Here is a 22,970-nt window from a genome sequence, read left to right on the forward strand (position 1 = left end):
AGGAGATAGGGATAGGAGCTAGGGCTAGGAGCTAGGGATAGGAGTTAGGGCTAGGAGCTGGGGATAGGAGCTAGGGATAGGAGCTAGGCATAGGAGTTAGGGCTAGGAGCTAGGGATAGGAGATAGGGATAGGAGATAGGGATAGGAGCTAGGGCTAGGAGATAGGGATAGGAGTTAGGGCTAGGAGCTAGGGATAGGAGATAGGGATAGGAGTTAGGGCTAGGAGATAGGGATAGGAGATAGGGATAGGAGCTAGGGATAGGAGCTAGGCATAGGAGTTAGGGCTAGGAGCTAGGGATAGGAGATAGGGATAGGAGATAGGGATAGGAGCTAGGGCTAGGAGATAGGGATAGGAGTTAGGGCTAGGAGCTAGGGATAGGAGATAGGGATAGGAGTTAGGGCTAGGAGATAGGGATAGGAGATAGGGATAGGAGATAGGGATAGGAGATAGGGATAGGAGTTAGGGCTAGGAGATAGGAATAGGAGCTAGGGCTAGGAGATAGGGATAGGAGCTAGGGATAGGAGCTAGGGATAGGAGCTAGGGATAGGAGCTAGGGATAGGAGCTAGGGCTAGGAGATAGGGATAGGAGTTAGGGCTAGGAGATAGGGATAGGAGATAGGGATAGGAGATAGGGATAGGAGTTAGGGCTAGGAGATAGGAATAGGAGCTAGGGCTAGGAGATAGGGATAGGAGCTAGGGATAGGAGCTAGGGATAGGAGCTAGGGATAGGAGCTAGGGATAGGAGCTAGGGCTAGGAGATAGGGATAGGAGCTAGGGATAGGAGCTAGGGCTAGGAGATAGGAATAGGAGCTAGGGCTAGGAGATAGGGATAGGAGCTAGGGATAGGAGCTAGGGATAGGAGCTAGGGATAGGAGCTAGGGATAGGAGCTAGGGCTAGGAGATAGGGATAGGAGCTAGGGCGAGGAGATAGGGATAGGAGCCAGGGCTAGGAGTTAGGGATAGGAGTTAGGGCTAGGAGCTAGGGATAGGAGCTAGGGATAGGAGTTAGGGCTAGGAGATAGGGCTAGGAGCTAGGGCTAGGAGCTAGGGCTAGGAGCTAGGGATAGGAGCTAGGGATAGGAGTTAGGGATAGGAGCTAGGGATAGGAGCTAGGGCTAGGAGGTAGGGATAGGAGCTAGGGCTAGGAGCTAGGGATAGGAGTTAGGGATAGGAGTTAGGGATAGGAGATAGGGCTAGGAGCTAGGGATAGGAGCTAGGGATAGGAGCTAGGGATAGGAGCTAGGGATAGGAGCTAGGGATAGGAGTTAGGGCTAGGAGCTAGGGATAGGAGCTAGGGATAGGAGCTAGGGATAGGAGTTAGGGCTAGGAGATAGGGCTAGGAGCTAGGGATAGGAGCTAGGGATGGGAGCTAGGGCTAGGAGCTAGGGCTAGGAGCTAGGAATAGGAGTTAGGGATAGGAGTTAGGGATAGGAGATAGGGCTAGGAGCTAGGGATAGGAGCTAGGGATAGGAGTTAGGGATAGGAGCTAGGGATAGGAGCTAGGGATAGGAGTTAGGGCTAGGAGCTAGGGATAGGAGCTAGGGATAGGAGCTAGGGATAGGAGCTAGGGATAGGAGCTAGGGATAGGAGCTAGGGCTAGGAGCTAGGGATAGGAGTTAGGGATAGGAGTTAGGGATAGGAGATAGGGCTAGGAGCTAGGGATAGGAGCTAGGGATAGGAGCTAGGGCTAGGAGCTAGGGCTAGGAGCTAGGAATAGGAGTTAGGGATAGGAGTTAGGGATAGGAGATAGGGCTAGGAGCTAGGGATAGGAGCTAGGGATAGGAGTTAGGGATAGGAGCTAGGGATAGGAGCTAGGGATAGGAGTTAGGGCTAGGAGCTAGGGATAGGAGCTAGGGATAGGAGCTAGGGATAGGAGCTAGGGATAGGAGCTAGGGATAGGAGCTAGGGATAGGAGTTAGGGATAGGAGTTAGGGATAGGAGATAGGGCTAGGAGCTAGGGATAGGAGCTATGGATAGGAGCTAGGGATAGGAGCTAGGGATAGGAGCTAGGGATAGGAGTTAGGGCTAGGAGCTAGGGATAGGAGCTAGGGATAGGAGATAGGGATAGGAGTTAGGGCTAGGAGATAGGGATAGGAGATAGGGCTAGGAGCTAGGGATAGGAGCTAGGGCTAGGAGATAGGGATAGGAGCTAGGGATAGGAGCTAGGGCTAGGAGATAGGGATAGGAGCTTGGGCTCGGAGTTAAGGGAAGGAGATAGGGCTAGAAGTTAGAGATCTTTGTTCCTTTCACATTTCTTTATACTTTTTCAGAATTTTCACATTTATCCTTATTCATTCTAATTCTTTCTTGTTCTTTCTTTCTCTCTTTCTTCATCGATCTGTCCAAGGAGAAGTGAATTCTTGCAGAGATTTTTCTGTAAGGTTTACTTGGCTGCGCCTGGATGGGTTTGAGGGTTGCGGAGAAGCGGTTGAAACCCGGATCCTATCCAGGTTCCTCCTGATGACTCCATCTTTCTCTTTGCTTATTCGGGTTCCTTGTGATGACTCCAATGTACTATTTGGTTTTCCTTTTAATCCTGATGTGCTCACGGTCAGCAGAGAGGGAAGAGGCTGCTGCTACCTGTCTGAAGGATGAGAAATGATACGGCAGAACGTAGAATCATCAGCAAAGAGATAGGCAGGATTTTCCATGGAATCAGAAAAATAATCGATGAAGATGAGTAACAAGACTGGGCCAAAGACACTGCCATGGGGCACTCAAGCCTTGACAGAAAGAGGAGATAGTCTGGGAGACATGAGAGGAGGTGGCCTTGGAGGCCATGAGCAGAGCATTTGGAGATCAAGTCATTGTGCCCGACTGTATCAAATGCTCGAGGTATGTCCAGAGAGACGGCCCTGATCTCATGTTTGAGAATGAGGACTTCCATCCAAGTTGGGAGAGTAGAAGCAGCATGCCCAAGGTAGAATGACCAGGCCTGAAACTCTGAGATCATGCCGTTGAAGAAAAGGAAGGATTTGTTCTCAACTGCAATGATAGATCCCATAGCCTTGGTTATAATTGGGAGCAGGGTGATATGCTTGTAGTTAAGAGGATCTGCTTTTGCAGTCCCTGCCAGTCAACTTGGGTGAACTGCCAGACCCTATGGTGCTGAGGCAGCTCTCTGACAACATCCAGAGAGATGTTGACTCACACAAGCACATGATCAGGTGATCCTATTGGAGCAGAAGAGGAACAGGAGACATTTGTAGTCATTACCAAGTCCTGAAGGGAGGACGTGTCATTGAGAAAATCCAGGTCAGAAAGTTCACTGATTGGGTGAGGCCCATGTTGGTAGAGAACGAGATATAAAAGGAGTTGTCCCTGTTAGAAGGTCGGTACAGCACACAGACAAACAGGAGGTGGCGCAGCCAAATGTACTCCTGGGGTTTAGGAGGGGAAGGGTAGTACACGGACAGTCGAAAATTGAGTTCTTCACTTAAACTGCAACCCCACCACAGGAATGGAGTTCAGGACACCTGTCAAACCGGAAAAGACAATACCAAAGGAGAGACACTGATATATTTGGGGGTGTCCTGTGGGAGGACATAATCTGTTCGACAGATAATGTCTGTTTTACCAGTGGCAGCTTGGATTGAGATATGTCAAATTGGAGCGAAGGAGTTTGTCATCATCGTCCCACACACAGTACAAAAGGGTTGGATTTGGGAATTTCAAGAGTGGAGAGAGGAATACAGTCATCAGGATTGGGATGGCAATGATGATTAAATGTACGAAGAAAGAAAGCGCGAAATGGACACGGTGGAGGATGTGCACGGGGTTTACGAGGAGAAAGGAGCCTAATGTGACGGAGAGAGGATTTAATGTGTTTGGAAGCAAGCATGTGCGAAGATTCAACATTTTGAAATTGTTGTTTCAAAAGGTTTAAATTTATGGGGAGCGGGGAGGAAGAAGAAGAAAAAGAAGATTTTTTGTCCTTTTTTTTATTTGGAAAAAGAGGTAAAAGGAAGGCGTTAAAGCAAGGGTGGTGGTTAATGGGACAGAGATGATTGGAAGTGCCATGTTTTTTTTCCAAAAGTAGGCATTTGTGGTGTTACCATAGTGAAACTACAATTTCCCTGTGGGGTTTGATTTTTTTGCTAATATTCACTACTTTGCTTCATAAAGTGCCGTGCAAATATTTCAAACACTAACAGCTGATGAACATCAGGACAATGAGGGTACAACATACAAAAATCTTTATCGGAATAGAGAGAGATGGAGAGAGGATAGAGGGACAAATGGAGGAGGAGGTAGTGGAGGAAAGAGAGGAAAGACAGACAGAAATAGGAAGAAACAAGAAGGGCAAACCTCCGCCAGGCTGAACAGTTTATGTTTTGTATCCCACTGATAGGCCGGATCTGGATTCGGACCTGAACCAAAATCGAATCGGCTTGTTCTTGTCGCCGAACCAACTCATCCACCTAGTTTAGCAACAATCCGTCCACAACTTATTGAGATATCGCGATATATATCGTTTTGGCCCCATCTCTCAATGGTGAAGATTCACTGAGAAATTAAAAAGATTCTCGTATCCGCATCCGGATCTGGGCCCTCACCAGGATTGAATCAATTCTTCCTCGTCAGACACCGAACCTGCCCACCGAGTTTCGCCCGTATCCGTCCATAACCTTTTTGAGATATTGTGCCATATATCGGTTTTAGCCCTATCACTCAATGGTGAAGAATTACTTTAAAATTCCTCATATCCGGAAACAGATTTTCACCAACATCTAATAATTTCGTCCTCGTCACCAAACACAACCTCTCCACCAAATTTTGTCACAATCTGTCCATCCTGTTCACAGACAAACAGACAATTTTTGGTGGTGGAAGTAATTCGAATGAATTTAAAGACAAATAAAGAGACAAGAGATTAGAGAGGAAAGGCCAAAAAATCCAGCAGAAAGCAAATCGATTTTACAGGCCTTACACATCATTAGCATATAAAATTATCAAGAAGCTAAAATGGCAGCCACTGATGTTCAAACACCCGCAGAACTGATAACCAGACAGTAAATATCCCTCTGAATTGGATTTTGGATTACTGGTATCTACAACTCCAGGCATCAGTGCTGCTCAAATGATGCAAACGAATGCACTTGATTTCCTGAGTGCCCATCAACACAAACAGTAAGGAAGAAGGTAGAAATGTAATCTTGAGTTACAGGAAAAGGGAAACACTCTTAGTCATTCAGCATAACTTCCTGTACCGTAACAAAGGAAGTAGGCGAAAAGGAGGAAGAAAGACTAGATCAGGGAGAGCTTCTTAATCAAGGCATTGAACTACTAACAGATGGACGTAGGAAAGCAGAAAGAGGAAGTTGATTCCAGAGTGTCATGGGGCAAGGAAACAATGAATACGCATGCTTATTGGTTCCGTATGTACGTAGATGCAAAGTAAGTAATGCTAGCTGAAGTGAAGCCAGGTAAGTGGAACGAGCACATACACTACATGACCAAAAGTATGTGAACACCCGAACATCACACATCTCATTCCAAAATCATGGGCATAAATAAATATGGAGTTGGTCCCCCCTTTGATGCTATAACAGACTCCACTCTTCTGGGAAGGCTTTCCACTAGATGTTGGAACATTGCTCTGGGGATTTGCTTCCATTCAGCCACAAGAGCATAAGTGAGGTCGGGTACTGATGTTGGGTGATTAGGCCTGGCTCGCAGACATCGTTCCAATAATTCATCCCAAAGGTGTTCGATGGGGTTAGGTCAGGGCTATGTGCAGGCCAGTCAAGTTCTTCCACACCGATCTCGACAAATCATTTTTGTATGGACCTCGCTTTGTGCATGGGGGCATTGTCATGCTGAAACAGGAAAGGGCCTTCCCCAAACTGTTGCCACAAAGTTGGAAGCACACATTCGTCTAGAATGTCATTGTATGCGGTAGCGTTAAGATTTCCCTTCACTGGAACTAAGTGGCCTAGCCTGAACCAGGAAAAACAGCCCCAGACCATTATTTGTCCTCCATCAAAATTTACAGTTGGCACTCTGCATTTGGGCAGGTAGAGTTCTCCTGACATCCGCCAAACCCAGATTCGTCCGTCGGACTGCCAGATGGTGAAGCGTGATTCATCACTCCAGAGAACGCGTTTCCACTGCTCCAGAGTCCAACGGTGGCGAGCTTTACACCACTCCAGCCAACGCTTCGCATTGCGCATGGTGATCTTAGGCTTGTGTGCGGCTGCTCAGCCATGGAAACCCATTTCATGAAGCTACCGACGAAAAGTTGTTGTGCCGACGTTGCTTCCAGAGGCAGTTTGGAACTTCGTAGTGAGTGTTGCAACCGAGGACAGATGATTTTTACACGCTACGTTCTTCAGCACTCGGCGGTCCCGTTCAGTGAGCTTGTGTGGCCTACCACTTCGCAGCTGCGCTGTTGTTGCTCCTAGACGTTTTCACTTCACAATAACAGCACTTACAGTTGACCGGGGCAGCTCCAGCAGGGCAGAAATTTGACGAACTGACTTGTTGGAAAGTGGCATCTTATGACGGTGCCACATTGAAAGTCACTGAGCTCTTCAGTACGGCCCATTCTACTGCTAATGTTTGTCTATGGAGAGTGCATGGCTGTGCTTGATTATATACACCTGTCAGCAATGGCTGTGGCTGAAACAGCTGAATCCACTAATGTACACAAAATTAAGACAGATGTATGTATACAAACTTAAGGGATACCTGAGCTGCCTTGACGCTTGTGCTGGCTTTGTCCACGAACAATTAGAACAAAAATGAGCAGAAGAATGAGTAAAAGACCACTCAGAGCCACCACCACAAGGAACCACCACTCGTCATAAAAGGCCACAGCCGACTGAGCTGCAACGACAAGCAAGCACTGAGGGAACGGTTCATGCGAACATCTCCAACACTTACACCACCTCGGCTGGGTGTTGGCGAATCAGAGGAGATCTTGCCAAAACTTATCTGGTTGCAATTGCTACAATTATTTTGCAAATGATATTTTGGTGGAAGGAGTGATGATAATGAGGGTGGAGTACCAGTGAAAAGCCGAGATGGTGGACTTGGTGATCCCACGCCCACTCGGTTGGTGGCAGACACACGCAGAATGTAGGCGACTCCAGCATGAAGCAGGTTGGATCGGATCGTGTGACCTGTCGCTTGTCGTTCAATCCCACTCACCAAGAGGTCCCACTCTCCACCCTCTGAGGAAGAAGTGTTGCGCTTAGGCTTGTGATGCAAATTGTGAAAGTTGAAAGTTAGGTTTGTGGGGAAGGGGTAAATAGGTAGATTGACATCTTGGATTCCAGGTACAGTGCCTATAGAAAGTCTACACCCCCTTTCAAAAGTTTCCCCTTTTGTTGCCTTCTAGCCTGGAATTAAAATGCGTCAAATCAGAGTTTTCCCACCTTTATTTACACATCTTAACCCATAACTTCCAAGTGAAAAACAAATTCTACAAATTTCAGAAAATTAATTAAAATACAAAACTAGAATATCTTGGGAGGATAAGTGTCTTGGATCAGGTCAGTCTTTTGTGACTGCCACTATTTTGTGACTGGTGAGTGTATGCTATAAAAGGGTTTCCCTAGTGAGTACATATTTTAGTGGGGTTACTGTGGTGAGTGTATGCTATAAAAGGGTTTCCCTAGTGAGTACATACTGTAATAGGGTTACTATGGTGAGTGTATGCTATAAAAGGGTTTCCCTAGTTAGTACATACTTTAGTAGGGTTACTATGGTGAGTGTATGCTATAAAAGGGTTTCCCTAGTTAGTACATACTTTAGTAGGGTTACTATGGTGAGTGCATGCTATAAAAGGGTTTCCCGCGTGAGTACATACTTTAATAGGGTTACTATGGTGAGTGTATGCTATAAAAGGGTTTCCCTAGTTAGTACATACTTTAGTAGGGTTACTATGGTGAGTGTATGCTATAAAAGGGTTTCCCTAGTTAGTACATACTTTAGTAGGGTTACTATGGTGAGTGTATGCTATAAAAGGGTTTCCCTCGTGAGTACATACTTTAATAGGGTTATTATGGTGAGTGTATGCTATAAAAGGGTTTCCCTAGTTAGTACATACTGTTACGGCCCGCGGATAAGGATGTTTGTTTGCCGAGCGGATGGCACCGCGGCCTAACAGTTACCCCGACTAACCCGATTCCCGAACGTTGGCCGGATCGCGCCACAGATATTCAATAGGGAAAAGACTAAGGCGACACGGATGTGAAGAAGAAGCAGACAAAAAGGTTGGAAATACGAATCTAATTTATTTACTATGTACAGGCTCAAAATAACCAAGGAAGAAGGAAAGATAAGAAAATAATATACAGAAGATTTTAGAGACACAGTGAAAATCGCTAGCTTATCTAAACAGACCTAATTAAATACCCAGGACAGAACAAACAGAACAAACTCACGTACACAAGAAGGATGGAATGGCAGGAATGAATGCTGGAAGGAGGAATGGGAAGGTTCAGCTGGGGCAGATGGTTCGGGCTTGATCCCGCACGGGACGTCGGCTGGACCTCGACGGCCACCGATGCCACCGCTATCTGGTTCCTGCGGGGTAACGGGTTGAAGCTGCCTGGTGGAGTCAACGCTGCTTGTGGAGCCAAAGCTGCTTCTCTGGCTCACCTCAGGACGCGTCTGCCGTCTCTGGCGCAACTGCTTGTAATTGACCTTGAACCTTCTCTCTCTTCAAAGCTCATCTGGATCTTCTTACGCAGTACCTTGCGCGCGCGCTTTTATAACGCCTCCGGCGATCAAGCCGACGGCCTTCAGGACACGCCCATTGGTGTGCTCACCTCGGCCCTGGTTGGTCGCGCGACCCTCTGGCTCCCCCTTGATGACGACGGGCGGGCACGCCTTTCTTCCCCGACCCGAGCACATGTTCAATGGTGGTTTTGGAGGGGATGTAATATTGGCAATCGAGGCTTGGCCATGACGAAAGGGGAAATGGAGGTTTTGAGAATGGGAATGAAGAATGAAGGGAATCTATCTTATTTCACTTGGTGCAATGGAGTGTCATTTTAATGGAAGACAAAGCCTTAACCTAATACACAGAATAAGGAAATAAACTACTGAACAAGGGTATTATAGTGTCCTTCAATGTATGCTTTGTGGAATTAACTACCGGAACGCCCTTTGACCTTTATACACACTGGAGCAAGGAGGGCTCAGACTAAACCAATAATTCACAACCATTTACTATACAATACAACACAATCAAAAAAACTCAATCCTCATATCCGCAACAATACTTTAGTAGGGTTACTATGGTGAGTGTATGCCATAAAAGGGTTTCCCTAGTGAGTACATATTTTAGTAGGGTTACTATGGTGAGTGTATGCTATAAAAGGGTTTCCCTCGTGAGTAAATCTTTTCGTAGGGTTATTATGGTGAGTGTATGCGATAAAAGGGTTTCCCTAGTTAGTACATACTTTAGTAGGGTTACTATGGTGAGTGTATGCTATAAAAGGGTTTCCCCAGTGAGTACATACTTTAATAGGGTTACTATGGTGAGTGTATGCTATAAAAGGGTTTCCCTAGCGAGTACATACTTTAGTCGGGTTACTATGGTGAGTGTATGCTATAAAAGGGTTTCCCTAGTGAGTACATATTTTAGTAGGGTTACTATGGTGAGTGTATGCTATAAAAGGGTTTCCCTTGTGAGTACATACTTTAATAGGGTTACTATGGTGAGTGTATGCTATAAAAGGGTTTCCCTAGTTAGTACATATCTTAGTAGGGTTACTATGGTGAGTGTATGCTATAAAAGGGTTTCCCTAGTGAGTACATATTTTAGTAGGGTTACTATGGTGAGTGTATGCTATAAAAGGGTTTCCCTTGTGAGTACATACTTTAATAGGGTTACTATGGTGAGTGGATGCTATAAAAGGGTTTCCCCAGTGAGTACATACTTTAATAGGGTTACTATGGTGAGTGTATGCTATAAAAGGGTTTCCCTAGCGAGTACATACTTTAGTCGGGTTACTATGGTGAGTGTATGCTATAAAAGGGTTTCCCTAGTGAGTACATACTTTAGTAGGGTTACTATGGTGAGTGTATACTATAAAAGGGTTGTCATAGTACCAGCTGGTCGTGCCTCGATGACGTATCCCGTGATGTGACTGTGCCCCGAGCTGCCCCTGCTCCACTGGAGCTGCAGGTCCGCACCGTTCTGAACGACCATCGGCCGCCCTGGAGGTCCCGGTGCTCCTGCATGGGGGAAACACTCATTGCACTCATTCATCAGTTGTTTAACCCGTTTTTCCGATACTCGACACATAAGACAATTTCCCATTAACCCTTTATGAAATCAACTCGTTATTAAACACAGTCAATCACTGTCGGCAACATTCTTCATAATATTGTCCTTCCTCCTTGTCCTTCCTCTCACCGTATCTCACCGATATTGTCCTTCCTCTCACCGTATATCTACATTCAATTTGCAAATCAATTAAACAGTTTCTGTGACGCATATTCATCCTTCATTTCATCAATCATTCACTCATTAGTGTGTGCTGTCATATTATTATATTATGACATTCATTATTCGCCTTCTCTTTTGAAGTAATTACAACTAATTCGCCATTTTCTTTTAGCTTCGTTATTAGTCATGGCCGACATTACATAATATCACGATAATCTATTTGTCATTGCGCCAATTAAATTCGTCAGAGTGGAATCATTTTTCTGTAATTATTGCGCAAACGTCTTTCTTTTGGTATCTTGGTCACAGGAGTCACAGCAGCTTTTACCTTCGGATCTTTCTTTCTCTGCGTGTCTCTGTCTCTCTCGCCCACTTAGTCAGGTTCACGATGTCAATAAATTATATTTCGTTCAAAATCATGGTAGATTAGCAAACCTATACATTTTTGGAAAGGTTATAGCATAAGGAAACTAAAAATCAATGTTTACATTTTGAGAGATACCTGTATGGCGGCCATTTTGGATTTTCAAAATGGCCACTGTAAAATACATATTTTGTTCTATTTCTGCCTCTAATTACCCTAAAAACTTTTTACAATATACTAAACCTATATTTTCAGGGACAAGGAATCCAATGAAAGTATCAAATTAGTGCTATGGGGAATGGTAAGACACGAATCAAAGGTTTTGAATTGCAAAATACTGTCTTTATATTCGCGATAAGTTGCATAATCAAATACATGTTATCATTTTGTACAGGCAGTTAATAACATCAAAATGTGTCACAATAATTCATATCACCAAACATACACAGGCAGTCAGCAAAATCATATATACACATGCAGTCAGTATAACTTCACATCTACACGGGCAGTCAATGACAAAATGTACACAGGCAGTCAATGGCATCAAACATACACGATTACAGAATATGCCATTTAGAGTTCGTCATCACTGTCCTGTGTGTCGTATCCGACAATATAGTCCGCATCGTTTTCACAGTCCGTTCCACACAAGCGAAGGTCGGTCAAATTGATTGGCAAATCGAATTGGTCGAATGGTCGAGCGAATCGAATTCGATGAATCGAATCGAATCGAATCGATCGAATGGTCGAATGGTCGATCGAAGCGATTGGTCGAATGGTCGAATTGGTCGATTGGTCGAATTGGTCGAATTGGTCGAATCGAATTGGTCGGAATTGGCAAATGTAAACATTGATTTTCAGATTTTCCATGTAATAACGTTTCCAAAAATGTATAGGTTTGCTAATCTACCATGATTTTGAACGAAAAACCATAGTGAACCTGACTAACTGCTGTTCGTTTGTGTGTTGGGCGTTGCAAGATGGCGGCTGTGTGTGCAACTGATCTGTGTTGTGGTGAGTTGTCAATGTGGTTTTCTCCCTCCTGCCCCTTCCCTCCCTTTCTTTTTCAGTCTTACCGTGTTTTATGGTGTTTTTGCTTTCTTTTTCTCGACACTTTGTGTCTTTTGAGAGAGAGACGGAGAGAGCTGGTCTATTTGGGCGTGGCCTACCTGCTTTGATAAGGCATTGTAAGCATCTTCTTGCTTATAATGCGGTGTATTACCTCCGCCACCAAAGGTGAATGGAGGTTATGTTTTCACCCCTGTCTGGCCGTTTGTCTGTTTGTGAACAAAATATCTCCGAAAGTTGCGCACGGATTCGGATGAAATTTGGCAGAGATGTAGTGTATATGACAAGGACAAAATGATTAAATTTTAGTGAAGATCCGGATTCGGCTACTAGAATTTTTAAAGTGATTCTTCACCATTGGGAGATGGGGCCAAAAACGATACATACACTAAATGACCAAAAGTATGCGGACACCACTTCTAATTAGTGGATTCGGCTATTTCTTGGTTTCTTTGCAATCCCATGTATTCTTCATGTCCCATCATCATATAGCTCGGTCTTTTTCGGGTCTCCAATATCACATTATGCTTCGAGCGCAATTCCTATCACCGCCATTTTGTTCTCTATCGAAGTTGTTCGTCTAAACATATTTTCATGTTTCTGTTCGAGTGACTGTGTTTGGGGAGGGATGACAATATGTGGCTGTTTTCGCAGGGAAGTTGGTACAACGCCAAAGCATTTAAAGCGAATGACATCCTGAGATGTCAACCTTAACGGTTGAAAATAACAGGTAACAAGGGCTTCGACAACTGCGCAAACGTACTCTTCAAATAAATGTCGCAATCTTGTGTGCGCACGGCGTCGTGAATGTTCGACGTGATTTCGCAGAACATGTCATCGAGAGATCAGAAGTGCTGTTAGTTTTGCACGCATTCGCTGCCGCTCCCAAGCCGTACAGGTGGTGTCGCTGCAGGACGCATTTCAAAAGGCATGGCAGACTGATTGTTAATTTTGCTGGCAGTTCCTTTGTGTGGTTGAGCTTGGAGACTGTGGTTGACAAGCCCCTTAATTGCACCGCTTGCTGAACGCAAGTCGTGGCACGTTCCACGAGGGTGGTTACAATTTGACCGAAGCTTTTCTGTTGAACTAAGCTTGCATGTAACCTTGCCAGACAATCACCACCATACTGTGCAGCCGATGCGGGACTTTCAAAATGATGTATGAATGCTAACGAGGCCTTTCGCGCATGCGCCGTGTGTGTTTCCAGTGACGGTTCTGCTCGCCGGGCACTTTTAACCTCACGTTGCTCGTGAGAACTCTGTGATTCAAATAATCTTCTATATATAATTTTCAGCATTTCCACGAAATAGTGGTAATGGCAAGATGCTTAACCATAATTAGTGAGTTCCAGGAAGCAAATCGGATTCACAAAAATATACAGAAATATCCATGGAGGAGAGAGAGGTCAGTTCCGACAATTTCCTGTTAATCCAAGCGAGCAGCGACACACACACACACACACACACACACACACACACACACACACACACACACACACACACACACACACACACCTCGTTTTTTCATTTCTGTTCCTCACAATTCTGTCTCTCTCTTATTCACACAGACACACACGTACACACTCACACTCACACTCACACACACATCTCGTTTTTTCACTTCTGTTCCTCACAATTCTGTCTCTCTTATTCACACACACACACACACACACACACACACACACACACACACATATATACATATACACACACACACACACACACACACACACACACACACACACACACACACACACACACACACACACACACCTATTAACAGTCGTCACAGTTCTCTCCCCCCAAACATGATCAATAGCAAATTCATTCATTCATTCATTCATTTTAAACTTACCCTAACCCCAGATGCATTGCACTCACAAACCGCAGATATGAACTGTGCATACTTTGTTTGGTGTTTAACAGCACTTGGACCAGATACTTCCTCAAACTTCCGTGCAGAGGCACGCCCCATCTTTCGCTCGGGTACTTTTCCAAGTATTTTTGCCTTCTTTTGGAAACTTTCTGAGCTATTTAGTTAACAATCCTTATCACACATGGATGATAATAGTTCACAGTTCTGCACATATGCATTCTGGGATGGATTACGTCATTTCGAAAGTCCTGCATTGTCTGTATATTTTAACAGGCTTGGTATTTTCATTGACCCAATATATTTCATTCACTCTTCCATTTTTGTTTTTAATCTCACTTTCCGCCATGTTTTTTTTTTTTTTAGCCCTTTGCGACAGAGCAGGAAATGCATGATTATTGATATTGGCTGCGAACAATATAATAAGTTAACTGAAAAACAATTAATTAATTAACATTTGTGGAGAAATTTAAAAAATAATTAATTAATGCAGTTGCATTACTATGCCCTTTTTATAAACATAAATGAAGGTCACATTCCAAACACCCTTGTAAATCACATCCTGAAGATTACATGACATCATTACAGCATCTGCACAAATTCAATGAAAGCAGAACTAGGTAGTACCATTTGGTCTAATTGGCAGGAGCTCAAAAGCAGCAATTAATGAAATTACAGGCAGAGGAGCAGGTGCATTATGAATGGAGGCCTTTTTCAAAAGTGGGCAGGAAACTATTTTTTTTTTGAACTGGGTAAGAATAATGCATTGAGAAGAACGACATCTACAGTCCAAGACGTTATGAGAGATTAAAGAGGAACAAAATGAAACTTAATGGGTACCCCGTGTTAAAGAAACCTCTGAAATTTCATATACAGCTCATATTTGGGTTCATCTGTTCATACTTGTGGGACATGAACTGTGATTATAAGGTGATGCTAAAATAGGGGTATTCTGTCCTTCCTGCAATTAGTTGGACAGACTCAGAAAGTTCGACAATAACCTCTTATCCATTTACTTGGACATCCACCGGAAGAGGTTCGGTCTGTTGAACGTCTAGGCCTCAACATCAGTCAATACTTTTTTTGGGTCGTGCGCAGAGCAAAGCTGGCCTCCAAAGCCAGCCGCAGACTGGACATCCTCCGTCGATCCAAATCGGTCCTTGGAAGATCAGAGCTACTCAGTCTACAAGTCCTTGTCCGTTGTTCAATGGAGAACTGCTCTCGCCTAAAGCATCACGTCTGTCTGCTGGATTCCGTGGAACCTAACGCTCTCAAAGTTCTTGGAATCTTCCATGCCGAAGCCTGAGGACAAGATCTACTGCTGCCACATCGCAGGCATGTCGGTTATATTGTCTCTCAGTTTTCTACTGTCTATTCTCCAACATTGCTCCCTCTGCTGTCCCGGTGCCCCGGCCATCCCCAGCAAATCCAGGCTGACTGCACACCTCAACTCTTTTATTCCTCGCTTCTCCCGTCTATGTAAACACCTTCCAGAAGCTGTTCGGTCTCATTGATCTTCCCTCCAGGGCTTCTTGCAGGCACCGCCACGTAGCTCGAGTCATCCTCGATCCTGTCCCATGATTTTGTTACCCCCATTAACACTTTGTAACCCTCTTCGTTGCTGATTTCCATGCTTCCTCCCATCTTTTCTCTCTTTCCTTGTCTTCCTTTCCTGCTCATTTGTCCCATTGCTGGTTTTCTTGCACTTCCTTGAAAACATTGCTGGTTTTCTTGCACTCTCTTGAAAACATTGCTGGTTTTTTTGCACTCTCTTGAAGACATTGCTGGTTTTCTTGCACTCTCTTGAAAACATTGCTGGTTTTCTTGCACTCCCTTGAAAACATTGCTGCTTTTCTTGCACTCTCTTGAAAACATTGCTGGTTTTTTTGCACTCTCTTGAAAACATTGCTGGTTTTCTTGCACTCTCTTGAAAACATTGCTGGTTTTCTTGCACTCTCTTGAAGACATTGCTGGTTTTCTTGCACTCTCTTGAAAACATTGCTGGTTTTCTTGCACTCTCTTGAAAACATTGCTGGTTTTCTTGCACTCTCTTGAAAACATTGCTGGTTTTCTTGCACTCTCTTGAAAACATTGCTGGTTTTCTTGCACTCTCTTCAAAACATTGCTGGTTTTCTTGCACTCTCTTCAAAACATTGCTGGTTTTTTTGCACTCTCTTGAAAACATTGCTGCTTTTCTTGCACTCTCTTGAAAACATTGCTGGTTTTCTTGCACTCTCTTGAAAACATTGCTGGTTTTCTTGCACTCTCTTGAAAACATTGCTGGTTTTCTTGCACTCTCTTGAAAACATTGCTGGTTTTCTTGCACTCTCTTCAAAACATTGCTGGTTTTCTTGCACTCTCTTGAAAACATTGCTGGTTTTTTTGCACTCCCTTGAAAACATTGCTGGTTTTCTTGCACTCTCTTGAAAACATTGCTGCTTTTCTTGCACTCTCTTGAAAACATTGCTGGTTTTTTTGCACTCTCTTGAAAACATTGCTGGTTTTCTTGCACTCTCTTGAAAACATTGCTGGTTTTCTTGCACTCTCTTGAAAACATTGCTGGTTTTCTTGCACTCTCTTGAAAACATTGCTGCTTTTCTTGCACTCTCTTGAAAACATTGCTGGTTTTCTTGCACTCTCTTGAAAACATTGCTGGTTTTCTTGCACTCTCTTGAAAACATTGCTGGTTTTCTTGCACTCTCTTGAAAACATTTCTGGTTTTCTTGCACTCTCTTGAAAACATTGCTGGTTTTCTTGCACTCTCTTGAAAACATTGCTGGTTTTCTTGCACTCTCTTGAAAACATTGCTGGTTTTCTTGCACTCTCTTGAAAACATTGCTGGTTTTCTTGCACTCTCTTGAAAACATTGCTGGTTTTCTTGCACTCTCTTCAAAACATTGCTGGTTTTCTTGCACTCTCTTCAAAACATTGCTGGTTTTTTTGCACTCTCTTGAAAACATTGCTGCTTTTCTTGCACTCTCTTGAAAACATTGCTGGTTTTCTTGCACTCTCTTGAAAACATTGCTGGTTTTCTTGCACTCTCTTGAAAACATTGCTGCTTTTCTTGCACTCTCTTCAAAACATTGCTGGTTTTCTTGCACTCTCTTGAAAACATTGCTGGTTTTTTTGCACTCCCTTGAAAACATTGCTGGTTTTCTTGCACTCTCTTGAAAACATTGCTGCTTTTCTTGCACTCTCTTGAAAACATTGCTGGTTTTTTTGCACTCTCTTGAAAACATTGCTGGTTTTCTTGCACTCTCTTGAAAACATTGCTGGTTTTCTTGCACTCTCTTGAAAACATTGCTGGTTTTCTTGCACTCTCTTGAAAACATTGCTGGTTTTCTTGCACTCTCTTGAAAACATTGCTGCTTTTCTTGCACTCTCTTGAAAACATTGCTGGTTTTCTTGCACTCTCTTGAAAACATTGCTGGTTTTCTTGCACTCTCTTCAAAACATTGCTGGTTTTCTTGCACTCTCTTGAAAACATTGCTGGTTTTTTTGCACTCTCTTGAAAACATTGCTGGTTTTCTTGCACTCTCTTGAAAACATTGCTGGTTTTTTTGCACTCTCTTGAAAACATTTCTGGTTTTCTTGCACTCTCTTGAAAACATTGCTGGTTTTCTTGCACTCTCTTGAAAACATTGCTGGTTTTTTTGCACTCTCTTGAAAACATTGCTGGTTTTTTTGCACTCTCTTGAAAACATTGCTGGTTTTCTTGCACTCTCTTGAAAACATTGCTGGTTTTTTTGCACTCTCTTGAAAACATTGCTGGTTTTTTTGCACTCTCTTGAAAACATTGCTGGTTTTCTTGCACTCTCTTGAAAACATTGCTGGTTTTCTTGCACTCTCTTGAAAACATTGCTGGTTTTCTTGCACTCTCTTGAAAACATTGCTGCTTTTCTTGCACTCTCTTGAAAACATTTCTGGTTTTCTTGCACTCTCTTGAAAACATTGCTGGTTTTCTTGCACTCTCTTGAAAACATTGCTGCTTTTCTTGCACTCTCTTGAAAACATTGCTGCTTTTCTTGCACTCTCTTGAAAACATTGCTGGTTTTCTTGCACTCTCTTGAAAACATTGCTGGTTTTCTTGCACTCTCTTGAAAACATTGCTGGTTTTCTTGCACTCTCTTGAAAACATTGCTGGTTTTTTTGCACTCTCTTGAAAACATTGCTGGTTTTCTTGCACTCTCTTGAAAACATTGCTGGTTCTTTTGCACTCTCTTGAAAACATTGCTGGTTTTTTTGCACTCTCTTGAAAACATTGCTGGTTTTTTTGCACTCTCTTGAAAACATTGCTGGTTTTTTTGCACTCTCTTGAAAACATTGCTGGTTTTTTTGCACTCTCTTGAAAACATTGCTGGTTTTTTTGCACTCTCTTGAAAACATTGCTGGTTTTTTTGCACTCTCTTGAAAACATTGCTGGTTTTCTTGCACTCTCTTGAAAACATTGCTGGTTTTCTTGCACTCTCTTGAAAACATTGCTGTTTTTTTTGCACTCTCTTGAAAACATTGCTGGTTTTTTTTGCACTCCCTTGAAAACATTGCTGGTTTTTTTGCACTCTCTTGAAAACATTTCTGGTTTTCTTGCACTCTCTTGAAAACATTGCTGGTTTTCTTGCACTCTCTTGAAATCATTGCTGGTTTTCTTGCACTCTCTTGAAAACATTGCTGGTTTTCTTGGACTCTCTTGAAAACATTGCTGGTTTTCTTGCACTCTCTTGAAAACATTGCTGGTTTTCTTGCACTCTCTTGAAAACATTGCTGCTTTTCTTGCACTCTCTTGAAAACATTGCTGCTTTTCTTGTTTTATTTCTGTCAATTTAGCCTTGCTCTTCCATAACCATAACCCCAGATCCATCTTTTTGAAATTCCGACTTCTTTCCTGGAAGTCCTAGCAATGTCCATGTGTTTTGCACCTCCCCGCCCCCCCCCCTCCCCATGCCCCACCGCCCAAGCCCTCTCCCTTCCACAGATCTCCCGATGTCCCTGTTCTCAAATGTTGTACTTGTGTGCTTCCCTCTCTCTCCCCATCTTGTCTCCCGCTCCCTTTATCTTATGTTTTATGTGTCAGTTTGTCTTTTTGTGATTAATGTTACCTCTTTCAAGAGCCTCGATCTTGTATACAAAAAAAAAGAAGTTTTGCTCTTGTAGGGGAAAAAGACTGATATGTTAAAATGTGTTTTTGATCAGGGATTTTAGTTTAGGCCGTGAATGATTAGCATTTGAGTTTTTCGGGGAAAAAACCAAAGTCAGAAGTGAAGGAAGTAATCAGCTCGGTGAGATTCAGGAATATGAATGCAGGATAATATGCAATAGGCAATGCAGGAGCAGCGAACCCCTTACATGTTAATGGAAGCCCAAAATATGAGAGGCAATGACAGGAGAGGTTTTGAACTGTAACCAAAACCAATGTGCCTGAAACATTAACTTATAGACAGAAATGAATGAGTAGTTTTCAGCCCGGGGGAGTTACCTTCTGCAGGAGCCATGGTTACATTTCCGCTGACCTCTGGTCCATATGTGAAGGTCATGCCCTTTACCCGGAAGCTGTAACTGACCCTTGGAGTGAGGCCGGTGAATCGAATCCACCGAGGAGAGCTCTTTTTGACGTCGACAATCACCGCTTTGTTCACTTCTGTAACAACATATAGAAACAACCCATTTAAGCCTTGGGACATGGACTTTGCACACAACTTAAGGCTGTGGACCCACCCCTCGGAGAGCTTCTACGATGAAAGGGTCGAAACATCAAACCTCCGGAGGCGGAGGCATTATGTTTTCGGATTGTCCTTCTGTCCATACAGGCTAGACTTCGTTTTCCTCAGCAACCACATATCCAATTGAGACGAAACTTTGAGGGAAGACCGGCACCCATGCACAATGTTTTTATGATAATTGTGATGTCATTGGTCACGTGATATGGCAGCCATCTTGGATTTAAATCAAATAATTTTCAAAAAAATTATTGGAGACCACTTTTTGGAAAAAATTTAAACTTGGCACATTGTCAAGTACTCCCAATGGGGAACAAAGACATGATAATGATGACATCATCAGTGAAGTGGTATACCAGCCATAAGTGTTTTAATCGAATGCCTTATCCTAAAATCTGAAATTGCATGTACATGATCTATGACCCATTTGTATTGAAATGTTAAATTTATGACATCATAGGTCACATAGTTTGGCAGCCATATTGGATTTAACCTGAAACTTAAAAAAAAAAAAGAGGTTCTCCCAAATCATCAAAGCGATCGACTCAAAACTTTACGTGTGTCATTGACTAGGCATGACGCTTAAAAGGTGACCAGAAAAACCTCATCAGTCACATGGTGTGGCAGCCATATTGGATTGAAGCAAAATATTAAATAATGATATCTCAGAAACCGCTTACTCTTTTGATGCGAATCTTTACAAATGTCATCTAACACCACTGCTGCCTTTAGTTTGAAAATTATGACATCGTAGGTCATGTGGTTTGGACGCCATCTTGAATAGAAAAACTAACCTTATCCGATCAGCATGAAAATTCACAAACATGATCCCCGACTGTACATATGCAGGATTTACATTTTTGATGTCATATGTCATGTGGTTTGGCAGCCATATCAGCTTGAAAGCTGATATAAAAAAAAACCCTTCTCCAAAAGCACTTCACCAATCGATATGAAACCTGTCTTGTCTGGTAAAAATGTGATACTTGAGAACAGCTGAAGGGATTTAAATCAAACTTGTTTATTTTTAGGACAGTGAACGAGGGCATCTACTTGTTGTCACGGACAGAAACTACACGGAGGCATATTGGTGACACAGTCGCATTGCTCTAGTTTATTTGTCTTTCCGTTTATAGAACTTGTTCGCCGACCCATGTATGACAAAACCGCAATTTCCATCAAATTCAGGGTAATAGAATAAGTAACAAAGTTATAATCAGCATTTTTTCTTGCGAGGGGGAGTGAGATGGATCCGGTGCACCATATGTCAGGGTAAAAATGAATAATTGTCATCTCTGGACCAATCAGAGACAGCTGTGGCTTAAAGCTTGCTGGGTAAAAGCATCATGTGACCTATTCGAGCTGGGCCGAGGGAAATATGCTTGCGTGTATAGGGTTGGCAAAAAGCCATTCAACAGTTGCTGGGCAGAGTTACTTCTGTATGCTGAGCTGGCAAAACATGTTTTATCTATGGTTGGACCTTGTGTAACAATTGGGAGGCCAAGGGTCCTTGTATCAGCATTCCTGTGTTCTGGTCTCATGCTTCGGTTTCCACGTTTGCATTCCTTTTGTAGTAAAACAATTTGTATAAATATATTTGATGCAGTTTTAGGAGAATTTAGAGATCTGCTTGCCTGAGGACAAACTTTTCTCTCCATCCAACAACAGGCATTTTAAGGCCATTTTCCCTGCTAGAGCGTTGGGAGAATGCTTGGATTCGGAAGAGGGTCAGAGAGCGGTATTCAGGATTGCAAAGCAGATAGCGAAAGAGAGGTGCAATGTGATGGGGGTGAGTTGCTTGAAAGATAAAGTGGGACAAATCGTTGTGGACCCAGATGGAATTAAAGGAAGATGGAAGATATATATGGAAATGCTGTTGAATGTAGAGAATGAATGGGATGGCAACATAGAGATGCAATGGCAACATAAGCAATGAAGAGTAGAAAAGCAGGAGGGCTGACGGGAGTTGTGGGAGATATGTTGAAGGCAGCGGGAAGTTGGGGTGTGGAGAGAATGACAGAGATCTGTAATCTGGTGGTGAAAGAAGGCCGCATTCCAGTGGATTGGGCACTGAGTACCCTCGTCCCTCTATACAAGGGGACAGGTGACCCTCTGGACTGTGGCTCGTATGGAGCGATAAAGTTATTAGAGCATGGAATGAAGGTATTTGAAAGGGTGTTAAAAAAGCGGTTGTTAGAAAAGGAAGAAAGTGAAGACCGACGAAATGCAGTTTGGATTTATGTCAGGAAGGGGAACGGCAGACACGCTTTTTATTGAGGCAGTTGCAGGAGAAGTACATGGAGAAGAGGAAGAAGTTGTTTCTTGGGTTTGTTGATCTGGAGAAAGCATTCGATAGGGTTGCACGTCAAGTACTGACATGGGCATTGAGGAAGTTAGGTGAGGAGGAATGGTTGATCAGAGTGGTGATGGCAATGTACGAGAGAGCGTGCACAGCTGTAAGGACGAAGGATGGGAAAAGTGGTGAGTTTGAGGTGAAGGTGGGAGTGCATCAGGGGTTGGTACCAAGTCCACTACTATTTGTAGCTGTGATGGAGGTGCTGGCTCGGAACGTAAAGGAGGGTTTACCGTGGGAGTTGTTGTATGCAGATGATCTGGTGTTGATTGGGGAGAGTATGGATGGACTGAGGGAGAAGTTGAACAAGTGGAAGGAATGTATGGAGGCAAAAGGTCTGAAGGTGAATATCGGAAAAATGAAGGTGATGGAAAGTAGTAAAGCATGTGGTGAAGTGGATAGAACTGTGAAGTGGCCGTGTGCTGTGTGCAGGAAGGGTGTCGGAGTGAACTCCATTCAATGTACAATGTGTGCGCAGAGTGGGTTCATCAAAAATGTAGTGGTTTGAGAGGGTCATTAACCAGTGTGGCAGCTACATTCAAGTGTAAGGTGTGCACAGAGAGAGCTGCAGATGGAGGAAATGTTGAATTGGATCTTGGAGACGGTGTGAAGCTGGAAGGTGTGAAAACATTTTGCTACCTAGGAGACATGCTGAATGGAGAAGGTGGATCAGACTCGGCAACGGTTGCTAGAGTGAGATGTGCATGGAAGAAGTTTCGGGAACTGAGTGGCGTGCTGATGAGGGGAGTTTCGTTGAAGCTGAAGGGAAAGGTGTATGCTACATGTGTGAGAAGTGTTGTGATTTATGGGAGCGATACATGGGTAATGAACATAGAGCAGCAACGGAGGCTGGAAAGGGTGGAAATGCGAATGGTTCGGTGGATGTGCGGAGTATCGTTGAGAGAGAGGAAGACAAATGGTGAATTGCGAAAGATGATGGGAATAGAGCGTGTGATGGATGCTGTGAAGAGAAACAGGTTGAGATGGTTTGGTCATGTGTTGAGGAAGGATGAAAGTGACTTGTTGAGAAGAATGATGGAAATGAATGTGGAAGGAAGTAAAGGACGGGGTAGACCGAGAAAGAGTGGCTAAAGGTGGTGGAAGAAGAAATGCGGGCAAGGGGGTTAAGAAGGGGAGATGCAGAAAATAGGGCAAAATGGAGAAGATTGTCATGGATTGGGAACTGTCACTTA

At 43.5% G+C, this 22,970-nt stretch overlaps 2 protein-coding genes across 2 annotated transcripts in view; both read right to left on the reverse strand.

Annotated features, from left to right (window-relative positions):
* Nucleotides 1-10,171, reverse strand: part of LOC144892260 (protein sidekick-2-like) — a 71,506-nt gene extending 61,335 nt beyond the window's left edge. The window contains exons 1-3 of the mRNA XM_078778007.1: nucleotides 10,067-10,171; nucleotides 7,012-7,176; nucleotides 6,692-6,829 (exon numbers count right to left, since the gene is read on the reverse strand). Of these exons, the coding sequence (XP_078634133.1) occupies nucleotides 6,692-6,829; nucleotides 7,012-7,176; nucleotides 10,067-10,166 (403 nt within the window). The 5' untranslated portion in view covers nucleotides 10,167-10,171. The remainder of the gene's footprint in view (nucleotides 1-6,691; nucleotides 6,830-7,011; nucleotides 7,177-10,066) is intronic.
* Nucleotides 10,172-12,695: 2,524 nt separating this feature from the next.
* LOC137428632 (protein sidekick-2-like) overlaps nucleotides 12,696-22,970 on the reverse strand; it is a 63,887-nt gene continuing 53,612 nt past the window's right edge. Inside the window, exons 6-7 of the mRNA XM_078777055.1 lie at nucleotides 19,184-19,345; nucleotides 12,696-12,859 (exon numbers count right to left, since the gene is read on the reverse strand). Coding sequence (XP_078633181.1) covers nucleotides 12,696-12,859; nucleotides 19,184-19,345 — 326 coding nt within the window. The remainder of the gene's footprint in view (nucleotides 12,860-19,183; nucleotides 19,346-22,970) is intronic.

This window comes from Myxine glutinosa, chromosome 5 (genome assembly GCF_964187855.1).
Source record: "Myxine glutinosa chromosome 5, kmMyxGlut1.1, whole genome shotgun sequence".
In the NCBI taxonomy this organism is placed as follows: domain Eukaryota; kingdom Metazoa; phylum Chordata; class Myxini; order Myxiniformes; family Myxinidae; genus Myxine; species Myxine glutinosa.